Source organism: Ursus arctos, unplaced genomic scaffold (assembly GCF_023065955.2).
Source record: "Ursus arctos isolate Adak ecotype North America unplaced genomic scaffold, UrsArc2.0 scaffold_23, whole genome shotgun sequence".
NCBI lineage: Eukaryota > Metazoa > Chordata > Mammalia > Carnivora > Ursidae > Ursus > Ursus arctos.
The window spans coordinates 31,352,718-31,380,671 of NW_026622908.1; the positions used below are offsets into that span (position 1 = coordinate 31,352,718).

Genomic DNA, 27,954 nt, shown 5'->3' on the forward strand with positions numbered 1-27,954 from the left:
CCTCCCCCCGCCCCCCCATCACCACCCCCTCCTCCATCCTCCATGGAAACAAACAGAGAGGAGCCTGGTGAGGGGCATGTCATCATTTTAATGATGTAGATCTTTGGTGTTTCCCTCATTAGCAGTCAGACTATCCCCTCTCCTCCCACCACAATGTTTCTATGATGAGTTACAAAGAGAAAAGAAATCACATTTTCATACTAAAAACAAAATAATCAGAGCCTTGATTTCTCCACTAGAAACTACACGTACAGTTCAAGATTCCACATGCAACACCTTAAGTCACAGACCGAGACCTCACACACTGACCTGGAGTCTCACCCCCTCCCCCAGCCTGGGGCTGGCTTTGGCCTGGGCTCACATAACACTGCCACCCACAGGTGCTGCTCTGGGGACCAGGGGGGGGGGGCAGGGGGAGAGGAGCTTGGTGGACAAGCCCCGGGGGCTGGCCAGCCTACACCCCCCACTCCTGAGTGAGGACCTGCCCACCATCCCTTGACCCCATCCTGTATCAGGCAAGCAGGCTGCCCCCTTCACTCCACGGTTGTCCCCCCATTTGTAAGTGCAGGAAGTCCCTATCTTCAGGAATCTGGGAGCCTGGCCTGACCCCTGACTGTGGTCTCTGTGGGGTAAGATGATAGAGGCTAAAGCTCTGGAAGGCTCAGAGATGGAGGTGGTTCCTGGGGGCCAGGCTGCTCCTCCTGCTCTTGGGCTCCTAGTGGCTCTGCCCATGCAACAGGGGGAGAGGGCAAAGCTGCCCCACTGGCCACTGTCCCGGATGGTTTGGCCCAGATCTGGAAGACAGTTCACCCTTCTGGGGCTCTCTGCCCAGGGGTGAGTCTCTTAAGCCATGTTTCCACGAGAAAGGGGGGTTCATGTCAGGGATACCCACTTCCTCCTTCATTCACACAGAGCACAGCAGTATGGCTCCCCTGGGCTCCAGATCCTGGAAGGTTCTAGTCCCCTGAGGCAAGCCTTGCCCATTTGACTGCCTCAAGCCCACTGCCTCTGACTTCACTCGACCCCCCACCCTCTTGCTCCTGTTCCCTGATGCAGCCCGCAGCTCTTCCGCGTGTACAGTTCCCAGTCAGCTGTGAGGTCCGGTTTCTGCTCAGCGGTTCGAGGGGGAAGCACCAGTGCACACATGTGTCTCTACCTGTTCCGGGGCTCCCTGCTGGGGCCTGCAGCTTCCCCCCTGCCGCTGCCACCGCCATCGGCAAGGTGGTTGTTATTGGTCAGGTCGCAGTGCAGGGTTGGTCCTTCGGTGCCGGGGAGGGGGGCGGGGACAGGGGAGGAAGGCGGCAGGGACGGCTCCCGCGCGGGGGCGCCAGGCTGGTCCCAGGAGGCTGTCCGGGGGCTCAGGCCCCGCTCTGCCAGCTGCCCAGGCTCCGGGAGCAGTCCCCGAGAGGCAGAGGGCCGGGGAGAGGAGGCGCGGGCAGCTGTGGGCTCAGCGCCGGTCTGGGAGCCGCGGTGGATGCGGTGGCTGACAATGATGCTGTTGCCGAAGCCGCCCATGGAGGCCATGGTGGTGCTCTGCTCCCGCTGCACCACGGCCGTCATGCCCCCTTCCGCCATCAGCCGCTGGATCCTGCTGAGGGCGTCTTCCCCGCTCGCACCAGACTCCGAGCCCTCGCCTGGAAGGTAGGGAGCAAAGGACAGAGGGAGTTCGTGGCTGACCAGGGCCACTGAGGCAGGCAGGCCACCGTGAGAAGATGGGGGATTCTCTGCCAAAAGCAGAAACGAGAAGAGTCCAATTCCCTCCTTCGGAGAATCAGACACTTGAAAGCTAGACAAGACTCCCCAAAGGGTCATAATTCCCATTTCTCTTCTATTGGTGGGGAAACTGAGGCTGAGAATGGCACAAGGTGGAGAAGGCCACTCAGCCAGTTAAGAGGCAGAGCTGGACAAGAAGGCAGGCATTTGGCTTCGACCCTTCCGGCACAAGTGGCAAGCTAGTCACTACATGAACGAACGTGGCCAGGGTGGACACAGATGGCTTGCTTTGTTTGCCCTCTCCCTGACCGGGTACCTGGGGGACCCGGCCCAGAGAGAGGGCGTGCTGCCTGGTCTGTGGAAAGAGAGGGCAACCCACAGCGTGTGGCCCAAAGGCAAATAGTCCACTCTGCCTCGTTTCAAAGCTGTGCTGTCTTCTCTCAGTGTTATTCTGTTTACTTCCTAAAAGCCCACGAGGAAGACTAGATTTTTAACTGTTCCCTAGAAGGCATTCTGTCTCCTCTCTTCGTCTTTCCAAAACCACCAGCTTTCCCAAGCTGTTTCCCATTTACCGTTCTCCTTGGGTTGGGCTGGATGCCTGATACCTTCATCCTTCCCTGGAGACAGCCAACTGCCCAGGCCTGAGGCTTCAGCCCACATCTTCAGGGAGGGAAGAGAAGATTCTGTTCCTTCCCCAAAGGCCTGGCCATTCCCACTCCCCTTGTGTGGGAGCAGAGGCGGCTCTGGCTCAAATCCATTCTGCACTCACTAGCTGTGTGACCTTGGACAAGTCCCTTAACATCCACCTTGCACGGTGCCGGGCCGAGGAAATGGGATAATGGGCACGGTGGGCACTTGGTGGCGGCTATGGTGATTAACCTGGGGTCTAGGAGTGGGGTTCCGTCCTGAGGGCCCCTCCCTCTGCCTGTACTCAGTTCCCTGGCTGCCCCAAGCCAGTGGGCAACTACAATCAAGGCCCCCAGGCTGCCAGGGCTGGCACTACCTATCAATTTATTTCCTTCAGCTACTTGCTGGCCAGTTTGGGATTTTGCAGATTTGGGGGCGCTGATGGTGAGGGTTTTTCTTTTTTTGGATACTTATTGTCAACAGCTATTTTTGTAAGACTTTTTTTGCTCCCTCCCTGTCCAGTCCCTTTTCTCTGCTTGCCTTGTTAGAGCTGGATTTCCAGCCAGCCAGTTTCACAGCTTCGCGTGTCTAAGGCCCCATTAGGTCTTTCCCTCCTTGTTAGTGCCCAGCAGCCCCAGGCCATGGGCCTTCGTCAGGCGGTTCTCTTCAGCACTAAGCAGTGGGGACTCCACCTGAATTGTCACTTACTTGCCTGCGGCTTGCTTTTCTCCCCTTTTCTCCCCATCAATGCTACCCATTCACCCCCACCCCCTAAGGTGGCTGCCCTTCCCTGTTTCCCCCTCAGATAGCTCAGTGCCAACTCCCAGGGCAGAAGAAAAGACTCCAAAGGGCTCTCAGCACTTCTCTCAGGGGGGCAAAGCCTTCTAATAGTGGGGCGGAGGGTAAGAGGAAAGGTCAACTAGGGCCTCAGTGCCAGCACAGCTTCCACCCTGTGAGCCCCGGGGACCTCTCTGTGCTCGCCGCCACCCCCGCTGCTTTCCAAGAACTCTGCACACTGAGGGCCCCCCCAGCTGGGTCTGGGATGTGCGGGGGGCTGGCCCGAGGCCTGCTGGCATCGGAGCTCATTGCGTTGGGCTCTGTGCCTAATGAACTATCAGCTCTTTTCACAAAAGCTCACTTCCAGGGGCAGGACAGGGCTGCCTTGGGGCCCTATGGGCGGTGCCACAGCCAGGTCCTCCGGGAGGCCCTCCTGCCCGTTCCAGCTGCACCCGTGGCTCTGGCCTCTGCCACCTCTCACCCCGACTGTGGCTGTATTTCTTGACTGGTCTTCTTGCTTCTTACCTCTTCCCTTTCCACCCAGCCTCCATGCTGCTGCTATTACCATTCTAATTAAGCTCAGATTTGCTGAGTTGTAATTAAGTCCATAATCCGTCTAAAACCCATAGCTCTAAGAGTCCTCAAAGTTGTCAAGACTCCTTAGCCTGACATTTAAGGGCCCTCTCTGGTAAGGTCCTCGCCACTTCCCTGACCATCCTCCCTTCCTGCACCAATAACCTTACCAAAGCCAACGGGGCACACTGTGTGCCTGCCTGCCCCTGCTCACACACGCTGGGGACACCCTGGGAATGTCAAGGTCAATGTAAATACCATCCCTCCCACCTGGCCTTCTGTGGACCTCAGCCGGGAGTGGCTGCTCCCTTCGAGCCCTCGCAGTGCCCCATCCGTCCGTGCAATTATCTGTGGCTGGGGTATCTCCCTCCTGGGCTGGAAGTCCCCAAAGGTCTCAGAGTAAGTTTTATTTATCTTTCGGTCTGGTGTCTAATGCATGGTCTTGCACTTGGTGTCTGTCACATGAATGTGTGGCTGAATTAAAGGGCTCCCAGGCTGATTACAGGTGCTCCAGACTAAGGTAGTGTGTGAAACCTGGTCACATGTCACCACTCTGCTGTTAGAGAAGTACTTAAGCATTTGTCTCCTTTCTGGACTTGCTTTTGAAGGAAGAGACAATGGCTTCATCTCTGAATCTGCTTCTCTCTGCAATACCTTTGGATTCATGGTACCTTATGACTGATACTGTGTTAGGCAAGTGCTCAAAAGAGACTAGACGGAAGAAGTAAACTTATTCCCATGGATGGCTTCCTCACACAGCTGTGAGCTGTGCTTCTCTCTCGGGGACTCCAAGCCAAGGCTAAGAGCCACTGGAGGCACTGGCACATTTTTCAAGAAGAAAACACACTGGAGCCTGTGGGAAGAGGCAGCTGTGGCCAGGGATTCAAGCTATTAGCTCTAGGAGCAGGGGTGGCCACAGAGGTTAATTCTGCTGTCTCCTTCCCTAGCAAGAGCCTTTATCTTTGAAAAATGGGAAACTGAGTTAGTGTTGACAGGACATCTTTTCCTTGGCAAGTTCTAAGGTGCTTTCTGGATGCAGAGGCTAGGATGGGATCAGCAAGTTCCCATAATGCCCTGTAACTACATTTAATTCTGGGGCTTTCACTGCCCAGAAGAGGGAAGCCAGGCTGAGTGGAAGGAGGATATGCCCTTCCTGCCCTCAGGGGACACTCCAGCCTTCTAGCCCCTCGCCTTCCACATTTGGTTTTTCTCTGGCACGGGGCCCAGGCTACGGCGGCAGGGCTCTCATCTTCACCAGACAAGAAGAGGCCCAAGCAACCTTTCTCCAGGGTCAGAGACAGAGAGGAGTGCGGTGCAGCCAAGCTCAGGGGTAGGCCTTTGCCTTCACTCAATCCATTCATTCTACGAACTTCCTGAGTGCCTACTGTATGCCAGGCAGGCACTGTATCAGTGTGGGGAGCAAACAGCGAGCCCACGGAACGCTCCCTTCCTTTTCTGAGAGACGGGGTAGGGAAGCTTTGAAGGTGGCCAAGCTAAAAAGCGCACACTTGCAAACTCCCCCTGTGGAGGGCTCTTCCTGGAAGTCCTGGGAAGAGCTGAAAAGACTTTAATACAATTTTTATAGAGTCAGAAAATGAAGAGTAGCCTGGAAACCCTTCTGTGCTGACGGGGAAAGGGCTAAGGGAGGCGCAGCCCCAGAACGTGAATTAGTCAGGCGGAGCCGTTTCCCCCACTAATCCATCCGGGCCTCTGGTGTGTATGGGTGCGCAGGTGGTACCCGCCCTGGCCCCACCTTCTAGCTAAGCCCAGGAGAAGGGTCAGCCAAGTGAAAGGAGGGAGGGGTCAGAGTGGAGGTGGCGGTGTGCAGAGCTGGGACACCTGCCTGCCAGATGAGGAAGGTGGGCCAGAGAGCACGTCTGCGCCCAAGGAGATTCTTGCTTCCTGGTCCCCTGCCTTGCTACCAGAGTGGCGGGAGTGGCTGGTGGTCCAGTGCGATAAGCACCTGAGAACAAGGCTCTGGCACCAGGAGAGATGACGCTGGCCAGTGACATACCTCCCCACAACCCACGCCTTTCCCCTTCTATGTGAGGGGCTCTCTGAAAGGGACCGCGATGCTGAGAAAGCCTGGGGTCCAGAGCTCGAGGCAGAGGTCCCAGGGCCCCAGGCAGATGCAGCAAGCGACCCGAGCCCACTCTGCCCGCGCTCCAGTGCCAGACGGCTATACCTGCTGAAGAGCGCCTCCGGCCTCTGAAGAGTTCGCCCTCCGCCACCTGCTCTGCTCTGCGGCCAGGAGACAGGAAGGGAGTGAGGCGCTGGTCTCTGTAACTGGCCAGAACCAACAAAGAGGCATGGGCCTCAGACGGGGCCGCGGCCTGGGCCACAGACCAAAAAAAGGACTCAACTTTTAAAAAATCTCCAGCTGTGGTGGTGACAGCGGCCACTGTGTTGGGGGATGGGGTTACTCTGCCTCCCGCACACCACAGCTCTTGAGCAAATGGCTCAACACAGACCTAAAGCAGGTGTGTCTGGCTTGTCTGAAGCTCCAACCAGCAAGGGGCTGGGACGGGGCGGGGGGGGTAAGGAGAGTGACTGAGTGAGAACAACCTGCTTAACACAGCTGCCGACAGACTCCAAAGTGGCTCGAGCTCTGCCGCTGGGAAGTGCTAATTGGTTCTCAGAAGTGCGAGGCCAGCACAGAGCCAGGGCTGAGGCTGGCTGAGCTGCACCTGCCGGAGGTGAAGGAAGGCCTGGTGGTGTGCCGGCTGCAGCCGGAATGGAAGGAGCCGCGGGTGTCGTCGCGGCTTGACAAGCTACCCTGCGGGCTGGTCCTGGAAGCCCAGGCCTGGCGTGCTTGTCCCCAGAACAAGAGCCTGCAGCATGGAGTCTCTCTTGCAGTCTTTTCCATCTAGGCCACTTCCTACGTGCTCTCTCTGGAAGAACAGCCTGGGTCCTCCAAGTTTTATAGAAGAGAGGTCAGGGGACTTGGTGGGAGCTGAGCAGAGCTGTAAGAGCAGCTCAGCCTGCTGGAAACAGTGACCCAGATCAGGGAAATGCTGTTCCTGCCTGAGGAGGCTCCTCACGCCACCAGGGAACATTCCCCAGGCAGGTAAGAGGGTGCTCCTTCGGAGAGGGGAGGGCCCTGTCTCAGCACCACCTGTCTCTATGAAGGGACCGGGAGGGGTCAGATGACTCCCAGTCCTATTTCCCCTCTAGAATTATGTGACTCTTACCTTCACCAGGACCCGAAGCTGCTGTCCCTGGCTCTTGTATCTCCCTCTCCGTCTGTGTTTCGGCATTCTGCAGCTGAAGGGCCAGAGTTTGGGTGCCCTGAGATGTCACGGAGGTGGTGGGGTTCCGGGGCTGCAGCCCAATTGCATTCATCAGACCCATGTCTCTGTCTGTCCTCCATGTAGCTCTGCTGGTTCTAGGGAGAGAAAGGCAGACGGAAGTCAGGCACGGCTTGGGACAGCACACCTCACAGAGTTCCACTTGTTCCCCATCAATCCTCAGGGCACAGCCCCCTGGATTAGAGCCTGCAGGCTCAAAAGACAAGCCCTATGCTCCTGCAGCTCTCCGCCACCCCCCCCCCCCCCCCCCCGCCCTGATGGCAGGTAACTCCTCCAGATCAGGCCAAGCTCGGGGACAATGAGAGGAGGCTGCAGAACCACCCGATTCTGCAAACCAGCTAGTTCCGTCACTCCCTTAGGCAGTGAGTGTCCTTTTGGGGAGGTAGAGGTGGCTGACCTTATGACTCTTACTTACATTCAGGAAGCCACCAGCTGACATCTGTGGGACAAAGGGTGAGCAGCAGCAGAAGGACCTTTCCTCTGTTAGCTTTCTTCCTTCTAACTATATGCCGACAACATTCAGTTTAAATTCTTGGCATTTTCCCTGGATCTCCACTTTAGAGGAAAAGCCCTTCTGGGCTCCTTCAGGGCCTTCCTGCAGCAGACCCTTGAAGGTAGGCAGCACAAGCTGACCTATGAGTAAGGCCCAGGCCCAAAGCTAGCACCCCTCTTCCCTTGGGCATTTCCCAGGCACTGACCCCTTGGGATAGTGAGAGCTGGCAGCAGAGGGAACCCAGGACTTCCATGACAGGCACCAGCCACTCATTTCTAGCTGCTTCTGGGGACTGTTCCTCTAGCTGTGCCCTGTAATTCCTCTAGGAAGCAGTGATTGCCTGAGGTGTACTACTGACCCAGCACTTTCTGTCAGAATGTTTCAGTCTACATTAATAAATTAAGTGATAAGAGGGTCAGTACCAGGTTTCTACTCTCTAACTGAACCCTGGGGAGGGTCTGTCTCTGGGCTACAGCTCTGAGCAACTTGGTCCCCGAGGCCCTGGCCACCTGCCGCACTGTCCACAGATTCTCCTTAGGCCATGAGCACACTTCCTAGAGACACCACCCTGCCTAGTGCTCTGTCTTCCCCGCCCCACCCCGGGGTGCCCAGACACACGGCCAGGATGGGAAAGGGCCACAGGATGTCCTAGTTTGTTCTCAATCAAGACTCTAAGAGCAGAGGTTTTATTCTCCTTCTTAGTCATAGAATCCTTTTCTCAAATGAAGCTGCAAAAGCTCTCAATGCATGAAGCAGATCAAAGAGGAGCCGCTGTGGCTGGGGGGAGGCGCCCAGAGAGCCCAGAGCAGTCTGAGGGCACTGCTTGAGAGCCCATCTGAACAGGAAGAAGGGGACAGGCCTCCAGCAGCTGTGCCCTCCTCCTTCCCAAACTCACCCCGGCCTTTCACTGCTCCTGCTGCCGGAGTGGACCGTGAAGACAGTCTCGTTGAGCTGGTCCCAGTAGTACTCAACACCAGAGTTTAAGGCCCTGAAAATCCATTGGGAAAGGTGGAGGAGAAAAGGTGGAGAGCATTAGAGGGAGAATGGCCAGAACTCCTCACACCTCCTGGGCTTTATGGACTGTGGCCCGGCAGCCCCCTGTAGTCTCTCATGGGGCTGAGCTGAGAGCAGGCCTAGAGATTCCCACCAGGATGCTTAGTACTGGAGCAATGCAGATGACTCTCCAACAGCCCAACTATCTGTAGTGGTGGGTTTTTAGCCTCTTTCTTCCTCTGAACAATGCCTAACCAGCTCCTCCTTGGGCCTAAGAGATAGCTGAAAAATAGCCAGCCCATACGTGAACAGTGGGATGAGTGTTCTGCAGACACAAAGAAAGGAGCTAAGATGGCAACTGAGAGGTGGGGAGGCCCTGGAGAGACAGGGTGCTACAGACAGCCCTGCCTAAAGTATGGGCTTCATGCTCCAAAACGGAGAAAGTGCAGGCTCTTGCCACTGGGTCTTCCCTGCTGCCGTGGGGTAGGAAGATAGGAAAATGAGGCCCCTTACCATTCTATCTGTCCAGTTCTCCCGCTGCCAACCTTGCCCTGCTTCCTCCTTTCCCTGTAATGGACCATCAGGCCATTTCTTCGAATCTCACATGGGCACCACTACCAGAAGGGAAGCAGTAGCTTCTCATGTTTCTACAGTGACCTGCCACCCCGGGCAGCAGTCCTGTTACACAGACTGCTTTGCTTTCAAGAACTCCTTCTTGGAAGAGGTGTTACCTAGCAGTCACCGTGGTTGAGCGTGGGGTGCTGTTAGTGAAGGTGGGGACAGGAGATGGGCAAGACGTGTCTGAGCCCATCAGAACTCTGGTGTCCCTGGGGCACCTGGCCAGCTCCGTCGCAGAGCACGCGACTCTTGACCTCGGGGTCGTGAGTTTGAGGCCCACGTTGGGCACAGACCTCACTTAAAAACAAAAAGAAAACTGGGGTCCTTTTGGAGACTGTTAAGAGATATTAAAAACAACCGGCTCTGCTCCTAAATGGGATGGGGCGTGCACACGTGCTTGAAGAGCTGTGCCACGGACCGAACTGTACCCCCCTCCCCCAGCGTGACTGCAGCTGGAGAGAGGGTCTTTAGGAGGTAATTAAGGTTAAATGAGGCCGTAAGGGTGGGGCTCTAATCCAAAAGGACTGAGGCTTTATAAGAGGAGTAAGCAAGTGGGGCACCTGGCTGGCTCAGTCAGTGGGGCATGCAACTCCTAATCTTGGGGTTGTAAAGTGTGAGCCCCATGTTGGATGTAGAGATTATTTAAAAACAAAATCTCAGAAAGAAGAAGAAGAGTAAGAAAGAGATCTCTTTCTTCACCATGTGAGGACACAGTGAGAAGACAGCCCTCACCAGAACCCCACCCTGCCGGCTGCTGCTCTCAGACTTCCAGCCTCCTGAACTGTGAGGATGTAAATTTCCGTTGGTTAGGACCCCCGTCTGTGGTGTTCTGCAATGGCTGCCCGAGCTAAGACAAGCTCTGACAAAAGCCAACTCTTCTACCTAGAGGTCTTGGCCATCTTCCTTTAATGGCAGAACTTCTTCAACAAAGAGCAGAGAACTCAAAGCCAGTGGGTCACGAGGAAAAGGCCAGCTGCAGGGGGAGCGATATCGGGATTAGCCAGGATGGGCACCTGACAGGGCCTGGACGACGAGGGACCATGTGTCAGGAGGCCATGCTACTGCAGGTGAGAGGGAACAGGCCTAGCCAGAGCCCCTCATCTGTCTCTCGAGGGCATGAAGATTCTGGGGACTGGGCTTCACCTGAGGGCACATGAGCATCTTTGGAGGGAAAGAGCCGCAGCCAAATGCAGGTGCTCTTCCTTCCCTGCTCTGGTCTAACTGCTCTTGGCTATGCCGGGGGGCCCGCAGGGCTGGGAATTTGGTGTGATCTTCTTCAGACCATCCCTTTAAAAAGGAGCAGCTCCTTCCTCTTCAGAGCATTCAGCTATTTTTGTGGGTGTTGTCTGAGAAGAGCAGCGGCACTGCAGGGCACAGGTGAAAGGAGAGGACCTTTCACGAGGGAAGAGGCAAATGGCCAGAGAGCGACAGCAGAGGCCTCCAAAAACAAAGCCATCACTGCAGCTTTTGCTGAGCAAATCCTGGCTGCATGAGGCCCCATATGAAGCCAGCTGCCAGGGAGCCTCTGATTTACAAACTTGTCAAGATTTATTGACAGGTGGCAGTACCATCTGGGGCCCTGCCAAATCCTTCCTCTGTAATTCCTGCTAGCCAGGGCTGGTTAGTGACAACAAACTGTCCACACTAGACCTACACTGAGCCATGCACTGCACGACCAGGAACCTTCCTTCTGGTCTCAGAAGACAGGCCACCTGAAGGCCCACTCTCTGGGCTGGGACTGTCAGTGTGATGCTGATGGTCAAAGGGTCCCCTCAAACACTTTCCACCTGGCAGCATGCATCGTCAGCTCAGAGCTGCAGAGCTGGGACATTCAGTGATGAGGTCGACGGCCAAGCCAAAAGAGACAACGGAGACTGGCAGATGTGCTGCTCCAGCCTCCCCATCCTTTCTGCCCCCCACCAGCAAGTCTACGGGAGCCCGGACGTGCTCTACTTTCTGCAGTCAGAGCACCCTGACTACAACAAGCTCATATTTTTGAAAGTTTGATTAAAATTCTAGGTACTGGACCAAGGATCAGAGCTGAAGACACCCTCCCTACTGAAACTCCAAGACTTCAATAGCCAGTATCACTGATTTCCGTCTACAAGCTGAAGAATGCTCTCAACCATCTCCTTTCTCCTTGGGTCTTAGTAAGGATCAGTGAGTCACCATTGGCTCCAGGTTCTTCCTGGAAGTCAGGCAAACACACAAAGGGATGAGGAAGCAGGGGAAGGCCGAGCACGGTCAGCCTTTTCAAAGGGACTGACTTCCCCTTCATCCCGGTCTTCCTTCAGCAGCATCTGTAAGCTGTGCTTCTGGGCTGGGCTCAGTGACTCCCTCACAGGTTGGACCTTCTGGGCTCCCTGAACATAGCTAGGAGCCGGCCTGGCTTTCTCAGTGGCGACCACACTCTCATGCAGATTATGGCTCTGAACTCAACTTTTTTTTTAAGATTTTATTTTTAAGTAATCTCTACACCCAACATGGGGCTCAAATTCACAACCCCGAGATCAAGAGCTGCACGCTCCACTGACTCAGCCAGGCAGGCGCCCCTGAACTTCTAGGGAATATTGCCTTTGAGAACATTCTTCTTTCATCTATCACTTACATGGCTGTCTCTTTGGAAAGAAGGACAGGCATTTAGCCCCGCTATCTCTGCAACGCGGGAAAAAGTTGGCACCTGGCTCTTGTGGGACAGCCGCAAAGATGAAGTCTCTGTAGCTCCCCTTTTGATTCAGGGTTGTGCCTTTACCTTCCTTGGTCAGTGATGCTTGACTGCAATCACTGTTTACAGCGGTAGCTTCCTCTTAAGGGAGAGAGCCAGGGCCTTGTCAGGGGTCCCACACTCAGCCGGGGGGCCAGATGCCCCACAGTCCTGGCCTAGTTTCTTCTGGCATGAGTCCCTCAATTCTGTCTTCAGAGCTGACTGTGTGAAGCGGTGGTCTTCCCAGCAACACCTCCCCGCCATTTGTATGGCTGATCTATGAAGCCGGAAGTGAGCAAGCACCCCCTCACATCAATCTGGTACTTCACTCCCACTATGGTTATCGGTGGGGGTGTTGGCTGGGCTGGCAGTCAGCCAGAGGCACAGCAGCAGCTTGGGAGGAGTGGCGGGTGGGGGAGCAAAGCCAAGGAGAAAGGAGTGCCTCACTGCTAGGAAGGGTGGGGTGACCGGGCTATCAGCCACCCTAATGGCTCCATACATGGGCTACGAGGCCAGTTGTTCATCTCTTCACCTGTCATCAGAATTTCTTGCCCTGGAGCGATGGGAGTATTTCCTGAGGCCTTGTTCTACTGTCAATGGGGTTTTAGTGCCACCAAGAGATGCCCAACGGGCTTGTGACCTCTGTCTTTGTGCTTGGAGAGAGTGTGGAAGCTACGACAATGGAGGAGAAATCAAGAGGCAGACTGAGGGCACAAAGCGGGTGCCACTGCCTGTGTCTGTGGACAAAGGCAGACAACCACCTGTTCCAGAGGGAGGGCTGTAACCCCGGCCTGGCCGGCCGGCTGCCATGCCCTGGGGAACAGGTGTGCCGGAGCTCTGTCACAAGGGGAAGGGCGCTGAGCCTCAGGCAGCTGCCCACCGGAGAGGCGACAATCCCGAGCTCCTACTGCCCTATTCGTTTGTTCTCCTTGTTCTAGGCCAGAGACCAACCACAGACTGTTCAAAAGACATGAACATTCTCGCTTCTCCTCTCTCATTTCCCTCTGTGTCAATCACCTGGCCCGCTGACATGCCTCAAAGTGATCTAGAGCTGCATTCTTCACCTGCGGTCTTAAGGGAGCTATGAAATTATATGGGTGTTCTTGTGGTGTATTTTTCTGTGGAAGAGCGTATATGGTTTCCATCAGAATTTTACAGTTATTCATGATAGAAAAAAGGTTAAAAAACCAACTGTAGGAAAGAGCTCAAAACTGGCAAGTCAGGAAGCCTAATTCTGCCACTGATCCTTTGGGAGGCCTGGGTGAGTCTTCCCGTCTTTACCTGAATACTGAAGCCAAATACCACAGATATGAAGGGGACTGAGAAGTGGAGAAGCTCTGAACAACTTAGGACAAAGTCATGTCTGTCTTAATTTATATAGTTCCCTCAAATATATAGCCCTAAGACATGGGGCATTTGCCAGAATGACCCAAGAATTCAAGAGAAACAGCAACCCCACACAGGCCGGCCAAGCTAGCTCTCTCTCGGGCCAACACACCTTGGGGTGAGGTGGGCCACTGTTCGTGGCGTCCAATGCTAGTGCCCCCTTGCTCGGTGAGGAAGAGGCCTGGGTTCCTGCAGCTACACTCCCCAGGCAGTCCAGCATGGCTCCAGCCTGCTGATGCTGGATGTTGAAGACAACATGTGGGGAGAAAAGAGAGAAGAGAGGCCAAAGCCAGCTTCATGTTTGGCTGAGGTGTCTGTGACTCACACCGAGTGTGGAGGCCGGGGTTACAGACATAAAAGCCTTTGTGGGACCACAACGAACTGGAGGTAGAGATCCTGCCTCTGTCAGAGCAGGTCACTCTTACAAGGCTAGGGGTTGGGAGTTTGGCTGGAGCTACAGATAAGACAATAACGTTGAGGAGAAATGTCTTGGAGAGACAGGGAAAGAAAGGCCTGTGACTACAGTGTTGGTTAAGAATGAAATTATGGTCCAGAATTCTGTGCCAGTTTGGAAAAGATGCCATCAGAGGCCTCTTATGAACTCCTAAGAGGGTGAGATAAGATAATCAGTCTCATGTGCTCTGGGGAAAAAGAAAGAGTTCAGAGCAGACTGACCCCAGGACTATGGTCAGGCCAGGGGGAGGCAGAAATGGACGGATCCCACACCAGGACTAACAGTGGCACAGTCATCAAAGAGGCAGGTTTGCTTCTGGAAAGGCACTGAGGAGCTAGTGAGAGGGGCCCTCTGGACACAGAGCCTGAGGAGAGTGCGGCTGACAGAACCGCAGTCTCTGACGGCAGCCTCTCTTTGGGAAGGGCTCCAAAAATGCAGGATAGAATGAAAGAGCTGCCCTTAGAATTGGGTTTCCTTTCTCCTGAGCCACTGACCCAGCTCAGCTGACAAGAGCTCAGTCACCAGTCACCTACCAGGCACCAGAACTGACCCAAATACACACCCTAGGAAAAATCACCAAAGGCCCCATCAAAAGGCAACGCAGACACTTCCAATAGCTAGAGACCCTACCAGACCAGTCACACCATGCTCTGTGATCTGCAGAACACCCCTGGAGAAGACTCCACACCAAGTGAAGGACAGCATTAGGACGGCCTGGAGGCAGAAGTGGCATTTAGTCGGCTGGAAGCCTGCGGCGGCCCACGCAGCAATCAGCCTGATCCTCACTGAAGCACAGAGCTTCACGCACCCCACCTGGCTGGGTCTGGAAATTGATGACAGACCTGGCTGACTCCCAGGGTCTCCAGTGAAAGAACAGACCTCTATCCTCCAAAACACCAGGGGAAGGGGCAGGGGTGTCATCAGAACCTATGACAGAAGTCCTTTGGTTCCCTGTCCCCACCCACCCATTACTTCCAGACCAGATAATAAGCATTTTGATTTTAAATGGAGCTTTTCAATCTGCCTTCACTGTTATGAAGCGCAAGCAGAAAGGAAAACAGGCAGGACACAGAGCCAGGCTGCTAGAGATCAGTGGCCTGACAAATTAGGGCTTTAACAATACTCTATTTCCAATTTCTTTTCTTAAGTTATGTCTGTGGCATTTACACAAACCCAAGACCACCTGTTGAATTTTTCAAAAAGCATTTGGAAAAGAACCTTTGATATCTATGCTTTTGCCTGCAGGGAAACTTTACTATCACTAGGGAACCAGGGAACAAGAGAAAACAAAGGAAAAAAATACTGCCTTAGATTTAAGAAGACATAACAACTAAACCAGGCTTTTGAAGATTTCTGGGACGGAGAGCTAACCCTAGCAACCCTAAGTGAATAGGGCCCTTTATGGAGTGATGCAGAGAATGAGGCAGGTTCTAGCAGAACTTCGATTTCCCATCTACAAGACCCCACCTCACGGCCAGACCCACAGATGATGCCTGTTACTCCCGTCCTCAGCCTGGATGACCCCCTCCCGCCCATGGTGCCACCCACCCTGGGCCACTCACTCTGGTCGGCAGATCACCAGGTCTCCTTTGTTGGTACCATAGGCCAGCCCAAGCCCTGGCTCGGGCAGCCAACGGGCAGAGTTGATGCTGACATGTCTCCGCTGGTCGGCAGGCATGGGGTAAAGGACGTTGAAAACTCTCTGGGTGGGGGAAAAAAGAGGGAAGAAAAGAGAATTCGAGGAGAAACAATTTGTTACCGAGAATAACAAAGTCCCTTTTATGGCTGGAAGCAAGTTAACCACAGGGAGGAAAAAAGGCCTCTTACACATACTGGCGAACCTGGGGTAGCAGGGGGAGGCTGGGCCCTCTTACTTTAGGAGGAAGGCTAGAACTCTCTCGAGCAAGACTAGGGGCACACCTGGACTTTTTCTGCAGGAAGCTTGCTCATGCTCTCCTTACAGCCTTTTAGCTCCTTTTATTTCATGGTTTTAAGGCAGCCCTCTGGAAAGGCAGTCAGAACTCCACTCACCAGGAAGGCCTGCCCCTAACTTTCCCCTGACCAGACAAACCAGTGAGAGCCAACCTCAACTGGGAGTCCTGTTACCATGGAAATCACAGCTCTCACAGCAATGGGGAATTGAAGGTGATAGGGGGGCGGGAGGGGGTGATAACACCAGAGAACATTCTTAATTCATCTAATTAAAAGCAATGTTAAAACTGCTATTGTTAAGGAAACCTAAAAGGTGCACTGAGATGTAGGAAGCAGGGGAGAGGGGGCTCGTGAACACATAGGTACGTGATTCCTTTCTAGCTTATATAAATCACCATTAAATAGATCGTTTCCATTTCTCCAAGGGAGAGAGTCCCCTTTCAATAGTTGGCTTATTTCCAAAGCTACTGTTTTCTCAGGAGGCAGCTTAGCTGTGGCTAGGGTTTGAATCAGAGGTGAAAGAGAGCCTCCAATCTCTCTGGCCACTGAGCTGCACAATATTCCACAGCAACTTTAGTCAGAGACAGGGGCAGGGCAGTGGGAGAATGAGGGATGGGGACTTTCTTTCGAGTTAGAAAGCCCTGGGTTGGAGTCCTGACATCACTTCTCTAGAATAGCGACTTTTCCAGATCTCAGTTTAAAAAGAGACAGCACTTGGGGCAGCTCCGTGGCTCAGTCAGTTAAGCATCTGACTCTTGATCTCAGCTCAAGGTCGTGAGGTCAAGCCCCACACTAGGCTCCACTTTGGGCATGGAGCCTACTTAAAAAAAAAGAGACACACACCAACATCCAAATAATTGGAGAGATGAAAAGACATGATGTGTAGAAAACGCCTGGCACAGTGCAAGCTCATAGATGGTAACTGTCACGATCATTACTAGGAATCTGCATCTGGGGCTTCAAAAAAGGTCATTAGGATCTATGAAAAGCATGAAACCAAGAATCTATAAATTGGAGTTTTAGTCAATGTTTTCCCTTTCAGCCTCTTCAGGTTTTAATCTATAAAACAGGGATGAACTACATCTGCCTTTCCCTGCCCCCCAATGAAGGAAAAAAAATGGAAGACCACATGAGATGTGGTTTAGAAAGTAATACTCAAAAATGAATTTAGGGCGGTATAATAATTATGACTTTTCAAATTATCCTGATGAGAGATTTAAAGAAAAAAGAAAAAAAGAAAAGAAAAAAAAGGAAGTACAAATTGAGCTAAGGGGTCTGCTGCACGTACACAAATGGCGTGATAAGGCCCGGATGTGGGAATGCTTGTTCACGTGTCTTGGGTGTCTACCTGAAAGGCCTGCACCAGGACGGGCTCTAAACGGAGAGGAGAGCAAACAGCACAAGTACTCAACATACTGACACATACACAGAGAATCCTGTTGTGAAGAATCTCCCAGGCTTTGTGGTGCTGACAAATGTGCCCGGGCCACCAGTGGCACCCTGCCAGAACGGCCCTGCTATGGTCCTGAGGTTGAATGGGTCTCTTACAAATAAGGAATTGGCTCTGTTTTGAGGCGTAAGACTGCCCCACGGCTGCTACTTTAAGAACCTCCTATACCCTCCCTTTCTGACTCAACTCCAAATGTAAGAATGAGCAAGAGTCTTTGGTCTAACTGAGGAGACTACTAAAAAAGAGCCCAGTGGAGTTTAGGAATGTCTAAACTAGTCATGTACAACCTGGCTGCTTGGACGTCGGATCATCTCTTCCCTGCCTAGACGTATCTGGGAGGCACCTTCAACCTACGGCTACGACTGCTACTCTCTACCAGCCTCAAAGACAGACTCTCCATGAAATGGCAATATCTGCCTTTGCCCTGTGCACCTAATCAACCCTTTTCCTTCAAATCGGGGGACGGGGTGTGGTGCCTTTACCCTTTCTCACAGACGTTTTCCTTCCCAGAAGAGAAATAAATGATTTCTGTCTCTATAGGTTATATGGTTAAATATGAGTTGGTAGATACACTCAGAGAACAAAGTGCCTGGGATCTAACCACTGTGACTAGAATCACTGACTTTTTAATTTTCCTTCGCCCCAAGGGTAGGTGGCAGTGGGGGGACACCCAGGGTTGAGGGATGTGTTAATCTCAGGGGGTTGGACGAGGGGAGCTTTGGTTTTGGCCTGTGGCAGCGCTACAAAGCTTCACAAGGGGGTCTCACCTAAAGTCACAATGATTCATAACTGCAGGGAGCTGGGCGGAGAAAGCAGCCTTGCAAGAAGGGGGATAACACCGTTAGTAAAGCAGATGCTTTAAGGTTGTACCGAGTTTTTTGATGGAGGTCTCAAAGAAAAGCTAAGAGAACTCTCCTAGAAATGTTCCAGACCAGTAAAGAAGCAAATGAACCTCTCACATGTCACAAATTTATCTTTTACAGTTGCTGCAGAGGAATTAACAAGCAAATACTGTGAATTTGCTTCTAAGTACCAGAACCTACTCTGGAGACAAAACCCTCAAGAGACCAGTATGACGGATGATCCAGCTCTGGTGAGGCAAGGTCAGATGGACTGGGGGGAGGTCATTAAAGGCTGAGACCCCCATACCCTGCCGCACAGACATTCACAAGCTCCATGGCTATAGTAGTCATGGGGCATCGATTTGTCCTCAGACTATGGCAGTCCCCCTGGTCCCCGAACCCTGTCAAGGCCTTAAACACCGTTGAAAGGGCAACTCCCAAGTGCCCATCTCTTCCAACGTTTGGGTATTAGACTAAATCCTGCTTTGTGGCAGGAAGCCAGAAAATGCCACGTGAGGATCAGCAGCCTCCAGGACTCCTGATAAGCACTTGCTTGCTTATCACACTATAATGTGGGGGTGGGAAGGAGGGAGGAGACAGCAAAACATATGGGGGGGGGTGGGTAATGAGAGCACAGAGGATGTGGGATAGGTAGGACTCAGATTTACAGCCCTGAGTGGCCATCCAGTCCAATACTTCTGATTTCACACATGCCTGAAACTAAAGGAGCCCGGGGGAATGAGAAGCTGGCCCATTTTCAGAACCACCCAGAGATGTAGTTTCTACTCCATTCTCTGGCTGGAACTCTCAAAGCACCCTCACTGAGGGGGGTATACTCCTCACAATTAGTCAGCCCCTGCGACAAGAAAAGGATCTGCTCAACTAGTTTCCCAATGCGGCAGGAGGTTCGGTAGCTCTGGCTACTCCCACACCATTTAGGGTTTTGGGCAGCAGTCTTTCCGACCCAGCGGCTTGGGGAGCAGCTCTGGTTCTGTAATCTCAAGGTTCATCGGCACTGACAAGACAGAAGATCTGAGATTGTGTTAAGGGACAGCTCTGTCCTTCCCTAAAAGGCACCCCAAATATATCTCAAGTAAAGGTTTCCTTAACACTCGTCAAGGACAAAGCTGGGTGGCCTGCCAAAAACCCTTCTTTCCCTTCTTCCCCATGAAGCTGTACCACCACGTTCCATGACACTGGAGGATGGTTCTCGGGACCTGGAGACCCTTTGTGGGGCTGGATGTAAAACCCAGCTGCTGATTCGTGTTGACAGAGTCCTGGTTTCACCTGTCTCGGCTTCAGCTGCTACCTGGTAGATGACAAATGCTCACAGCAACCCCCCTCCCCAAGCAGACTGTTCTCATTTCTGTCTAACATCTAGGAAAGGAATTGGAATCAATATGCTAGAAGGAGAGTCAGTGCAGTCTCAGCACGTCACCAGGGAATGAGTCAGGTCGCCGAGATCTTTACGGTTCCAAGGGAGTGGGAGAAGATAATGCTTCTTCTACTTGTGGGATCCAAGACCATCTCTTGTACTCCTTGCCCTTCCATCCCTCAAACTCTAACAGCAAGTAGGAGCAAAAGAAAACAGTTCCCATACCAAAACTAAAGGGGTCTTGTTTCTTGTTTAGAGGTGGACAGGAAATGAATGAGAGGCCGCCAGAGTTGCTCAGCAGGAAACCTTCTTCTCCACCCTTTCAAAACTTAGAGGAAAAATGTATTGCTGCCCTCAACAAGATGTTTTCTTTTCGCCTGCATATCAATAAAGCTTAGACCATTAGTCCAAGCAGCAAACAGCACTGTTCAGATCAGCTCCGATAAGAAGCCGAAAGAAAAAACTTTGTGGCTATCTTGTTTGGGTTTGGGAATCTCATCTGTAAAACTGGAATGGCTCCACGGTGGCAAGAGGTCGCGTGCACTCAGCAGATCTTTCCTCTTTTAACTGAGACAATGGAAGCTGGTGGTAGGAAGGGGACAACTGGAAATGGAGGCTGGAAGGGCCAAGACAGAAGGTGCAAGCCAAGGGGGCTGTGAGGAAGAAAGGAAATGTGAAGAGGAAAAACGCCTTCTCGGTAATGATGGAAATCAGGGGAGGCCTTAAGCTTTTAGGAAGGGTTACTAGAGGAAAATTAACTCTCTGGGAAGAGGGAGAAATCAATGGAAAGCAGATGATAAGAGACAGCTGACCTTTCCACTGGAGATGGATGGCTACACATCTTGTCAGAGGCTGAGAAATAAATGCACACTTCTCAGAGCAGGAGAGGGAAGAGCCTCTGGTCGTCCTTTCTTCCTTTCGAGCTACTGATTTGCTTAGATTCATGAATTACTGAAGTTTCTTCATCCCTAGGAAAATCTTGATTGTTTTTCAGAAATTTCCATTTCTTTTCTTGTCTCTAAGCCTTCTTTATATTCTACTTAGGAATTTAGAACTTGTAGGAGGTTGATTTTAAAGTGACCATTTAAAAATAAGGGGCTCCTGGGTGGCTCAGTGGGTTAAGCGTCTGCCTTCGGCTCGGGTCGTGATCTCAGGGCCCTGGGATCAAGCCCCGCATTGGGCTCCCTGCTCAGCGGTGAGTCTTTTTCTTCTTCTCCCTCTGCCCCTCTGCCTGCTTGTGCTTTCTCTCTCTCTCTCTCTAATAAATAAAATCTTAAAAATAAATAAATAAATAAAAATAAGAATCAGAATACCAGCTCACCTACCTCTCCCCTTTATTCAGCTGAAGCAGGAACAAATCTGCCTAGACCACCTTGTCCAAATCAAAGTTCTTCCAACAGAAAAGAAGAGCAATAGCTCCTTCTTCTTCTTCTTCGTCTTCTTTTTTAAAGTAAGCTCTAGGGCGCCTGGGTGGCTCAGTCAGTTGGGCATCTGCCTTCAGCTCGGGTCATGATCCTGGGGTCCTAGGATCAAGTCTCACATCGGGCTCCCAGCTCAGTAAGGAAGCCCGTTTCTCCTTTTCCCTTTGCCCCTCCCCCAGCTTGTGCTCTCTTTCATTTGCTCTCTCTCTCAAATAAATAAATCTTTAAAAAAATGAATAAAGTAAGCTCTAGGCCCAAGGTGGGGCTTGAACTCAAGACCTCAAGATCAAGAGTCACGTGCTCTATGGGCTGAGCCAGCCAAGCACCCCCTTTTCTTAACTTTTGGAATGTGTTGCCCTTGGCTGCCATTGATAATCTGCTGCCTTGGAGTCATTTCTACCCAACCTCTTGTGATTTATTGAGACCTGTAAACTCTGTCTTATTCACTTACTCCTCTCGAAGAGATCCCACAGAGACAGTCAGAGGACAAGAATTTTATTTTTCAATTGGCTTGATGCTTTCCAAAGGCCATCTCAGGCCATTAAGATCAAAGCAGAGGGGTTCCTTCAGCTGAAGGACCTACTTTGGTGCTAAATGAAATACTGAGGCACTTAATACTCCTAGAACCCCCCCAAAACAATTACTTCCTCCTGTTCCCACATGTCTGTGCACAGCACAGGTTCCTGAACTTCCCTTGGCTTCACAAATCTCAAAGGAAATGGTTAAATGAGCAGTTGTTCTAGATACGCACCTTGGATAAGAGAGTCTTTCAATATATTCCAACACATTCAACGTGTTTTAGTTGATATATATTTTTGGAAGAGGAGTGTTGTGGATGGTTGAACATTAAAATGCTTTGTATTTTATACTTAAAATACATTAATATACTTTCAGCTTCTACAAAATGCAAGAATTGGTTCTCCTACCAATTCCTGAGAAAACAAAACGTTTTGCCTTTTGCTTTTGAAACTATCTACTGGGAATCTCTCACCATGTCTCAGTGCTGGGACTAGCACCCCAAGAAACTGATATTGGGCACAACAGTGAAATGAGCAGGACACTCCGTATTTTCATAAGGGTTATCTCCTTGATACTTTCACTCAATTATCATCACTAAGACATGTGCTAGACACACTGATGGTGCTGGTGAGCAGGGGTGTGTGTTCATCCATGTGTAGGGAATACACAGCGCATAAGATATCAAAGGGACACACGTTCCTGGAGCAAATGCTGAGTGTCTCCTGTGTGCCACATGCAGTGAAGGCTGGGAATGCAGCAGTGCAAAGACCAGTGGAGAAGCCAGTTGTGGGGGTGCCTGGCTGGCTCAGTCGGTTAAGCGTCTGCCTTCGGCTCAGGTCATGATCCCAGGGTCCTGGGATTGAGCCCCAAATGGGGAGTCTGCTTCACCTTCTCCCTCTCCCCCTACTTGGCGCTCTGTCAAATAAATAAAATCTTAAAAAAAAAAAAAAAAGCCAGTTGAGTGGCAAGAGAGCAGGGACCAGGTCCACTTTATGCACGGCAGTCCCCGACCTCACAAAATACCTGGCCCATAGTAGAAGCTCAATAAAATTTTGTTAAGTGTTAAGAATAACGCACAGAATGGGCTGTGCTCTACTAAGAGGCCATGGGGGGAAAAGAAATCATCAGAGTTACCCTAGAGGAATCTGTCATGGAAAAATTCACCTAAACTAATTGTAGCTCTACTGTTATTTTTAATGTTTTATCTTGTCCCCTCCCTTCTCTGACAAACTGCATCAGAGACACCCCTGAATTCTCCCCTACTCCCTCCCCCTTTCCTGCAATGTGCTGAAGAAAGGAACTTTCTGAGGATAGATGCTTTGTACCAGATCTCAGAAGTCAACTTTAAGATAATTGCAGCGGAAGCAGCTTTTAATCAACTGACAGGCAGCTTTAAGAAAATTAATGAGGACAAAATCTTGGGAAGGAGTAAATCATTTCTGACAACAAAGCTGTCTGTCTTTTATCCCAATCTCCCCTTGAAGAAATAGTACCCTTCCAGGATACAAAAATAAAATATCTTTATTTTTGGTTTTTGCCACTCCCAAGGCCAGACAAGATTAAGAAAGGCTCATTCTCTTAGATTCCTGGAGAATACTCTGGATTGAACTGGAGTTCTAGGTCAATTTTGGAAATCAAACTTTCAGAATCTAGAGAAGTAGAGATGAATGGATTATGTCACAGGCTAAATTCAGGGCAAGGAGGCTACAGTGAAGATCACATACTGAAGAATGGAGCTAGGACAGGCCCAAAGAGCCTGTACATGTCAGTTACATAAATGCTGGTCAGTGCCGACAGCGCTGGACACCCATCCTGCCCCAGGATCTAAGCTACAATTTAGCTGTGACTAATCTGAACACTCTGGATACCAAGCCTTTTCTGTGGTTCATTTTAATGAACTTATAACAATAATCAGTCATCACTGGGCTCTGTGAAGATGGCTGTAAAAATGACAGAAAATGGCTATAAAAAGACAGAAAGACAACTGATATTTCTTTATAATCAGGATGACTCTAAGATATCCATTAACGGGCATCATAGTGACGTATCCCAACAAAGGATAACAGTGAGTGGCATGTTGGAAAAGGGAACTCCAGAAGTACTCCTTCAGATGGGGAAGGGCCTGGAACGAAAGATAAAGATACTATTTCTCACTTTTTATTTATTTATTTGTTTATTTTAAGATTTTATTTATTTGACAGAGAGAGACAGCCAGAGAGAGAGGGAACACAAGCAGGGGGAGTGGGAGAGGAAGAAGCAGGCTCCCAGCGGAGGAACCTGATGCGGGGCTTGATCCCATAATGCAGGGATCATGCCCCGAGCCAAAGGCAGACACTCAACGACTGAGCCACCCAGGCGCCCCTATTTCTCACTTTTTAAGCCGAAACATCTCTGTATTCTATAGCATGCAGGCAAGCAGGCATGGACTCGCAGTCAAGAGCTCAAGTCAAGTCAACTGTGGGCAGGTAAGAATTTTAATCAGAAATGGAAAAAGGCCTCATGGCATTAGTTCTTAAAATACTATCACTAGGATGTTAGCGTCTTGGAGATACTCATCAATTTCTCAACTTCCTGGAAATATCTGAAACATCTGGTTAATAGGAGCTATATAAGTAAATCAGATGAGGTTCCAGAGACAGGGTAAGAGCAAAAAAGAAAAGGACAAAGTTACACTGACAGGTGAGGTCTAAATAGAATCCCCATGCAGTCAATGGCTGGTTTTCCATCTTTACTGAGTGTGCACAGTCACAGGGAGGGCTTGGTAAAACAAGGATGGCTGGGCCCCACCCCTAGATCCTCTGATTCAGCCGGTCTCACGTAAGGATGAGAATCTGAATTTTTTTCTTTTTTCTTTCTTTTTTTTTTTTTTAAGATTTATTTATTTGACAGAGAGACAGAGAGAGAACATAAGCAAGGGCAGCAGCAGGCAGAGGGAGAGGGAGAAGCCGGCTCCCTGCAGGGAGCCCGATGTGGGGCTTGATCCAAGAACCCTGGGATCATGACCTGAGCCGAAGGCAGACACTTAACTGACTGAGCCACGCAGGCGCCCCAAGAATCTGAATTTCTACTAAGTCTTCTGATGATGTTGATGTGGTCCCAGGGAAGTACATATTGAGAATTACAGCCCAGTTACTTTTGAAAAGATCGTAGGTCTGTAAAAAATGGTAACAAATCTCCTTTCCTTCCCCGATGCCTGGGATCGCTTGAGGATGAGGGGGATGCATATCTCTAGAGTCAGAGCTCCAAAGGAAGAAGGTGGACAATGGGGACAGTCCACCACTGAAGAGCAGGACTCTCAAGGTAAAGAAGTAGGGGAGGAGGGGAGTGAAGAAGAAGAGAGAGAGCGAGAAAAGAGGAAGATTGGGGAAGAAAGGGGAGAGAAGGGAGAAGGAAAGGGGAGAGGGAGTGAGGGAGAGAGGGGCTGGCTCTCTTTCCAACACCCCCTCCCAACCAACAATCTATCTAGGTAACAGTTGCTCAACACTTGAATGCAGTTTTACCACATAGCCACAAAGAAAAAGCTTTCAATAAAATTGACCCTTAAGTATCTGAGGCTTTGCCTTAAAGAGCACTATGCTGTTCCACAGAGAAAGGAGAGCTAATTGCTTTCTGTCCTAGAGCTTCTTCCATCCAAGCCAGATGACGGTGTCCTCATCCATCAATTCTGCCAATAAAATGACCAGAGAGAAAGGCAAAGCAGCACTGGTGAGATCCAAGCAACCACTGCCTCTAGGACCTGCAGGGATTATGCAGTGAGGATCTGCTTCAGTTAGTACTAAACCACTTATGTACCCACATCCCCTACCTGTTGGGGGGATGGTCTATGCATCTGGGAAAAACAGCAGACAGAACTTTAATTCCTGTGCTGAAAGCATTAGTCCTTATTCTCGGTTTCCAGCTCAAAATGCCCCAGAACCAATCCCACGGCGCCCCCTTCCCCCGGCTGCTGACTTTTGCTTTAGGTAAAACAGCAATTATTACTTACACAAAAGTGGAAGAGCAGTCTGGTATAGGACTATTTCTGGTGTCATTAGTAATTTTATATTTTTGTTATTATGCTTTCACTTGGTTACAACCAAAGTTATTATAATGTGCAAGTTGCCACTATTTTGGAAAATTAATTGCAGTTTTCTGTTACAATATTATGCCTTCTTCCAATTAGAAAATGAAAGCAGAGAGGGCACACAGGCAGCTTAGTGTTTTGAGAATTCAGCAGAACTTCAGCTCTGCATTCTCCAAATGCCTAACTTAAAAAACCAAACAGAAATGAACAAAAAGCCCTCCCTGGTTCCAGAACCAGGGAGTCAGACAGAAAATAAGACCCCAAAGCAGAGTAGCATCTCCAGCCTAGAGGAGCCTGGAATGGACAGAGGGGAGGAGGAGATAAAATATGTGCTGAGTATTATTTTTCCAGACTTGCCAATCATACCAAAATTGGGAAGACTGAGCCTAGCTTCAGAAGCAGAGAAGGGAAATATCGAAAGGACCCTGATCCTAGAAACAAGGGTAAAAATTAAAATGGCTCAACATGGGGGAAGAACAGAATCCAGCACATGGACATTCAAGGGAGCGCCCTGGAAGGCAGCAACAGCTGAGAAGAGATGGGAGGTGAAGCACAGACAGCCAAAAAGCCAAGTAAGAGTCTGGTGGAAAATGGAGCCCAAAGGCTGCCATGGCCGCAACAAGATTAGCCAAGAGTCAAAGTACCACGCATAAAATCACAAGTAAACCCGAGACTGCGTCTCTTCCTTGCTGAGGAGGCCGAGGGCAGAGACCTCAGATGAAGAAAGCAGTCATTAAGAACAGCAGTTCTCAAACTCGAGTGCGTATCAGAATCACCTGGAAAGCCTGTTTTACAAATACAAACACCTGTGCCCCTCCCGCCCCATTCTTATGGGGCTCTTTAGGCCTGAAGTGCTGTCTGTTTCTGACAAGGACCTCGTGTGTTCCAATGCAGGTTGTCCGAGGAGCACAGTTTGAGAAGCACTAATCCAGACGTCTGAAGAACCGCTTAGAATAAATGCACCAAGGTGAACCAGCAATTAGCAATTCATTTTCAGAAGAGTTTTCATATGGGACTGGGTAACAGATCATCTCTTGGGCAGAGATGTCACTTAGTAGGAATTAAGATCAGTCAGTGCTCTGGAGGACATTCTCCTGGGAATGTCTGTTGGTCCAACAAGCTCACCTCTCTGAATATTACCATAGTGAATTCCAAGAGGTAAGACTAAAATGAAGGGGAATTCTGGGTAGAGAAGCGTGAGGACAGGCCCATCCCCCACAAAAGCGTTGCTTCAATGCTTCAAAGACAGAACTTGACGTTACAGATGGAGACACCCACCTATACTTACCTGTGCAAAGAGGGAGATGCTCTACTGTCCCATTAAACCCTCGCTCCCTGTTCTCAGACAAAAAGGCACTTCTTGCCTTAAACGGTGGTACAGCACAGCTATCCAAAAAAGCTGGTGTCTTCCCTCCACCAATGACTGAATTCGGGGACATGTGCTGAATGCTTTGGTGCCTCTGGATGTAAGGGGCAACCAAGACCTGGAAAACCAGAAACCTTTCTGTAGCGCAGGGGTTTAAAGTGAGACTCGGTGGACACAGGGTAAGCAAAACCTTGTTCAGAAGCCTGGATCCCATCTCCTGGGTGAGAGGAACACTTCCCAAATGGGAGCTTTCTAGTTACTTCAGTTCCCTAAGTGGCAGATGGTGCCTACTGAGAATCAAAAAAGCCTCACTAGGAGGCCTGAGAAACAGCTCTTGTCACGAGGCATGCGGCAGCTGGCTAGCTGCCCTGAGCCCCCAAGCAGGACAGCAATGGATTACCACATCTCCTCAGCAGACTCCTCCAACTGCATTCCCGGAGCTGCCGGCCCCATATGTGACAACATCTTGGCTTCCGCCCTGTAGCTGTTTGCCCTTAGCCAGATGTTTCTAGCTACTTATGGGGAAGAGGAACCTTGCTACGATGGAGGACTGGCAGGCTGTGCCCAGGAGCTGGGCAGGAGCCCTGGCTTCCGGATGAGGCTGGAGATGTCCATTAGTGTTGCCGAAATCAGATCCTGTCTCTTAATGATTATAAACAATTATTCCACAATTAGGCAGGAAGGGTTTAGAAGAACAGCTGTTGGGACCAGGATTCTAGGTAGTGAAAGGCAGACGCCAGGTACTTTAACCATCCAAATCTGCTGAAAAGAAGCAAAATAAGAATATTTAAACTAAACCTCGATGTCCATCCTCAAATATCTAGATAAGAAAACAGGCCTGTGAACTTCCCATAATATCTTCTCCCAAGCACCTAATACCAGACACTTCCAAAGTCATCTGGAATCCAAGAATTGGGACTTTCCTGTCAGTATGATGTCAAGAGCACAGACTGCCTGTTTCTACCCTTTCAGAGGCTTGGTGGAACATGCTGTCACCGATCACTGGTTCTGCTCGTTATCACCTAGAAATGCTAAGGAGGACGCTTTTCTTGAGATTCTCTTCCATTCATTCAGCTTCTCCTAAATGTCAGGTTCCTTATTAGGTACTTGGACTTCATAAACATGGCACAGATATGGTCTTCACTCTTGAGGAGCACCACAGTCCAAAAGAGAATGACAAGGAAACAAGTAAGTGCAGTCTGGTGTGATGAGTTTTAACACGAGCTCGAGGAACCAAGTAGGGTGGTGGCCCAAGGAGGGAGTGATTTAGAAAAGTCCCGCAGAAGGGAAAGAGTTGTTGAAGTCAGGTTTGAGAGATAGGAGGGCAGGCGAGGTAAAAG

The 27,954-nt window shown here is 50.7% G+C and overlaps 1 protein-coding gene across 25 annotated transcripts in view; it reads right to left on the reverse strand.

Moving 5' to 3' along the window:
• Positions 1 to 68: 68 nt before the first annotated feature.
• Positions 69 to 27,954, reverse strand: part of AMBRA1 (autophagy and beclin 1 regulator 1) — a 164,589-nt gene continuing 136,703 nt past the window's right edge. For 21 of the 25 annotated variants that reach the window (XM_044388992.3, XM_048213998.2, XM_026512015.4 and 18 more), the window contains 4 exons: positions 15,209 to 15,348; positions 8,387 to 8,479; positions 6,882 to 7,075; positions 69 to 1,634 (listed from right to left, as the gene is read on the reverse strand). In XM_044388992.3, coding sequence (XP_044244927.1) covers positions 1,153 to 1,634; positions 6,882 to 7,075; positions 8,387 to 8,479; positions 15,209 to 15,348 — 909 coding nt within the window. In that variant the 3' untranslated portion in view covers positions 69 to 1,152. Of the gene's footprint in view, positions 1,635 to 5,875; positions 5,977 to 6,881; positions 7,076 to 8,386; positions 8,480 to 15,208; positions 15,349 to 27,954 lie in introns of all 25 variants that reach the window. The other 4 variants (XM_048214004.2, XM_048214001.2, XM_048213978.2 and 1 more) reach the window with 2 other exon arrangements.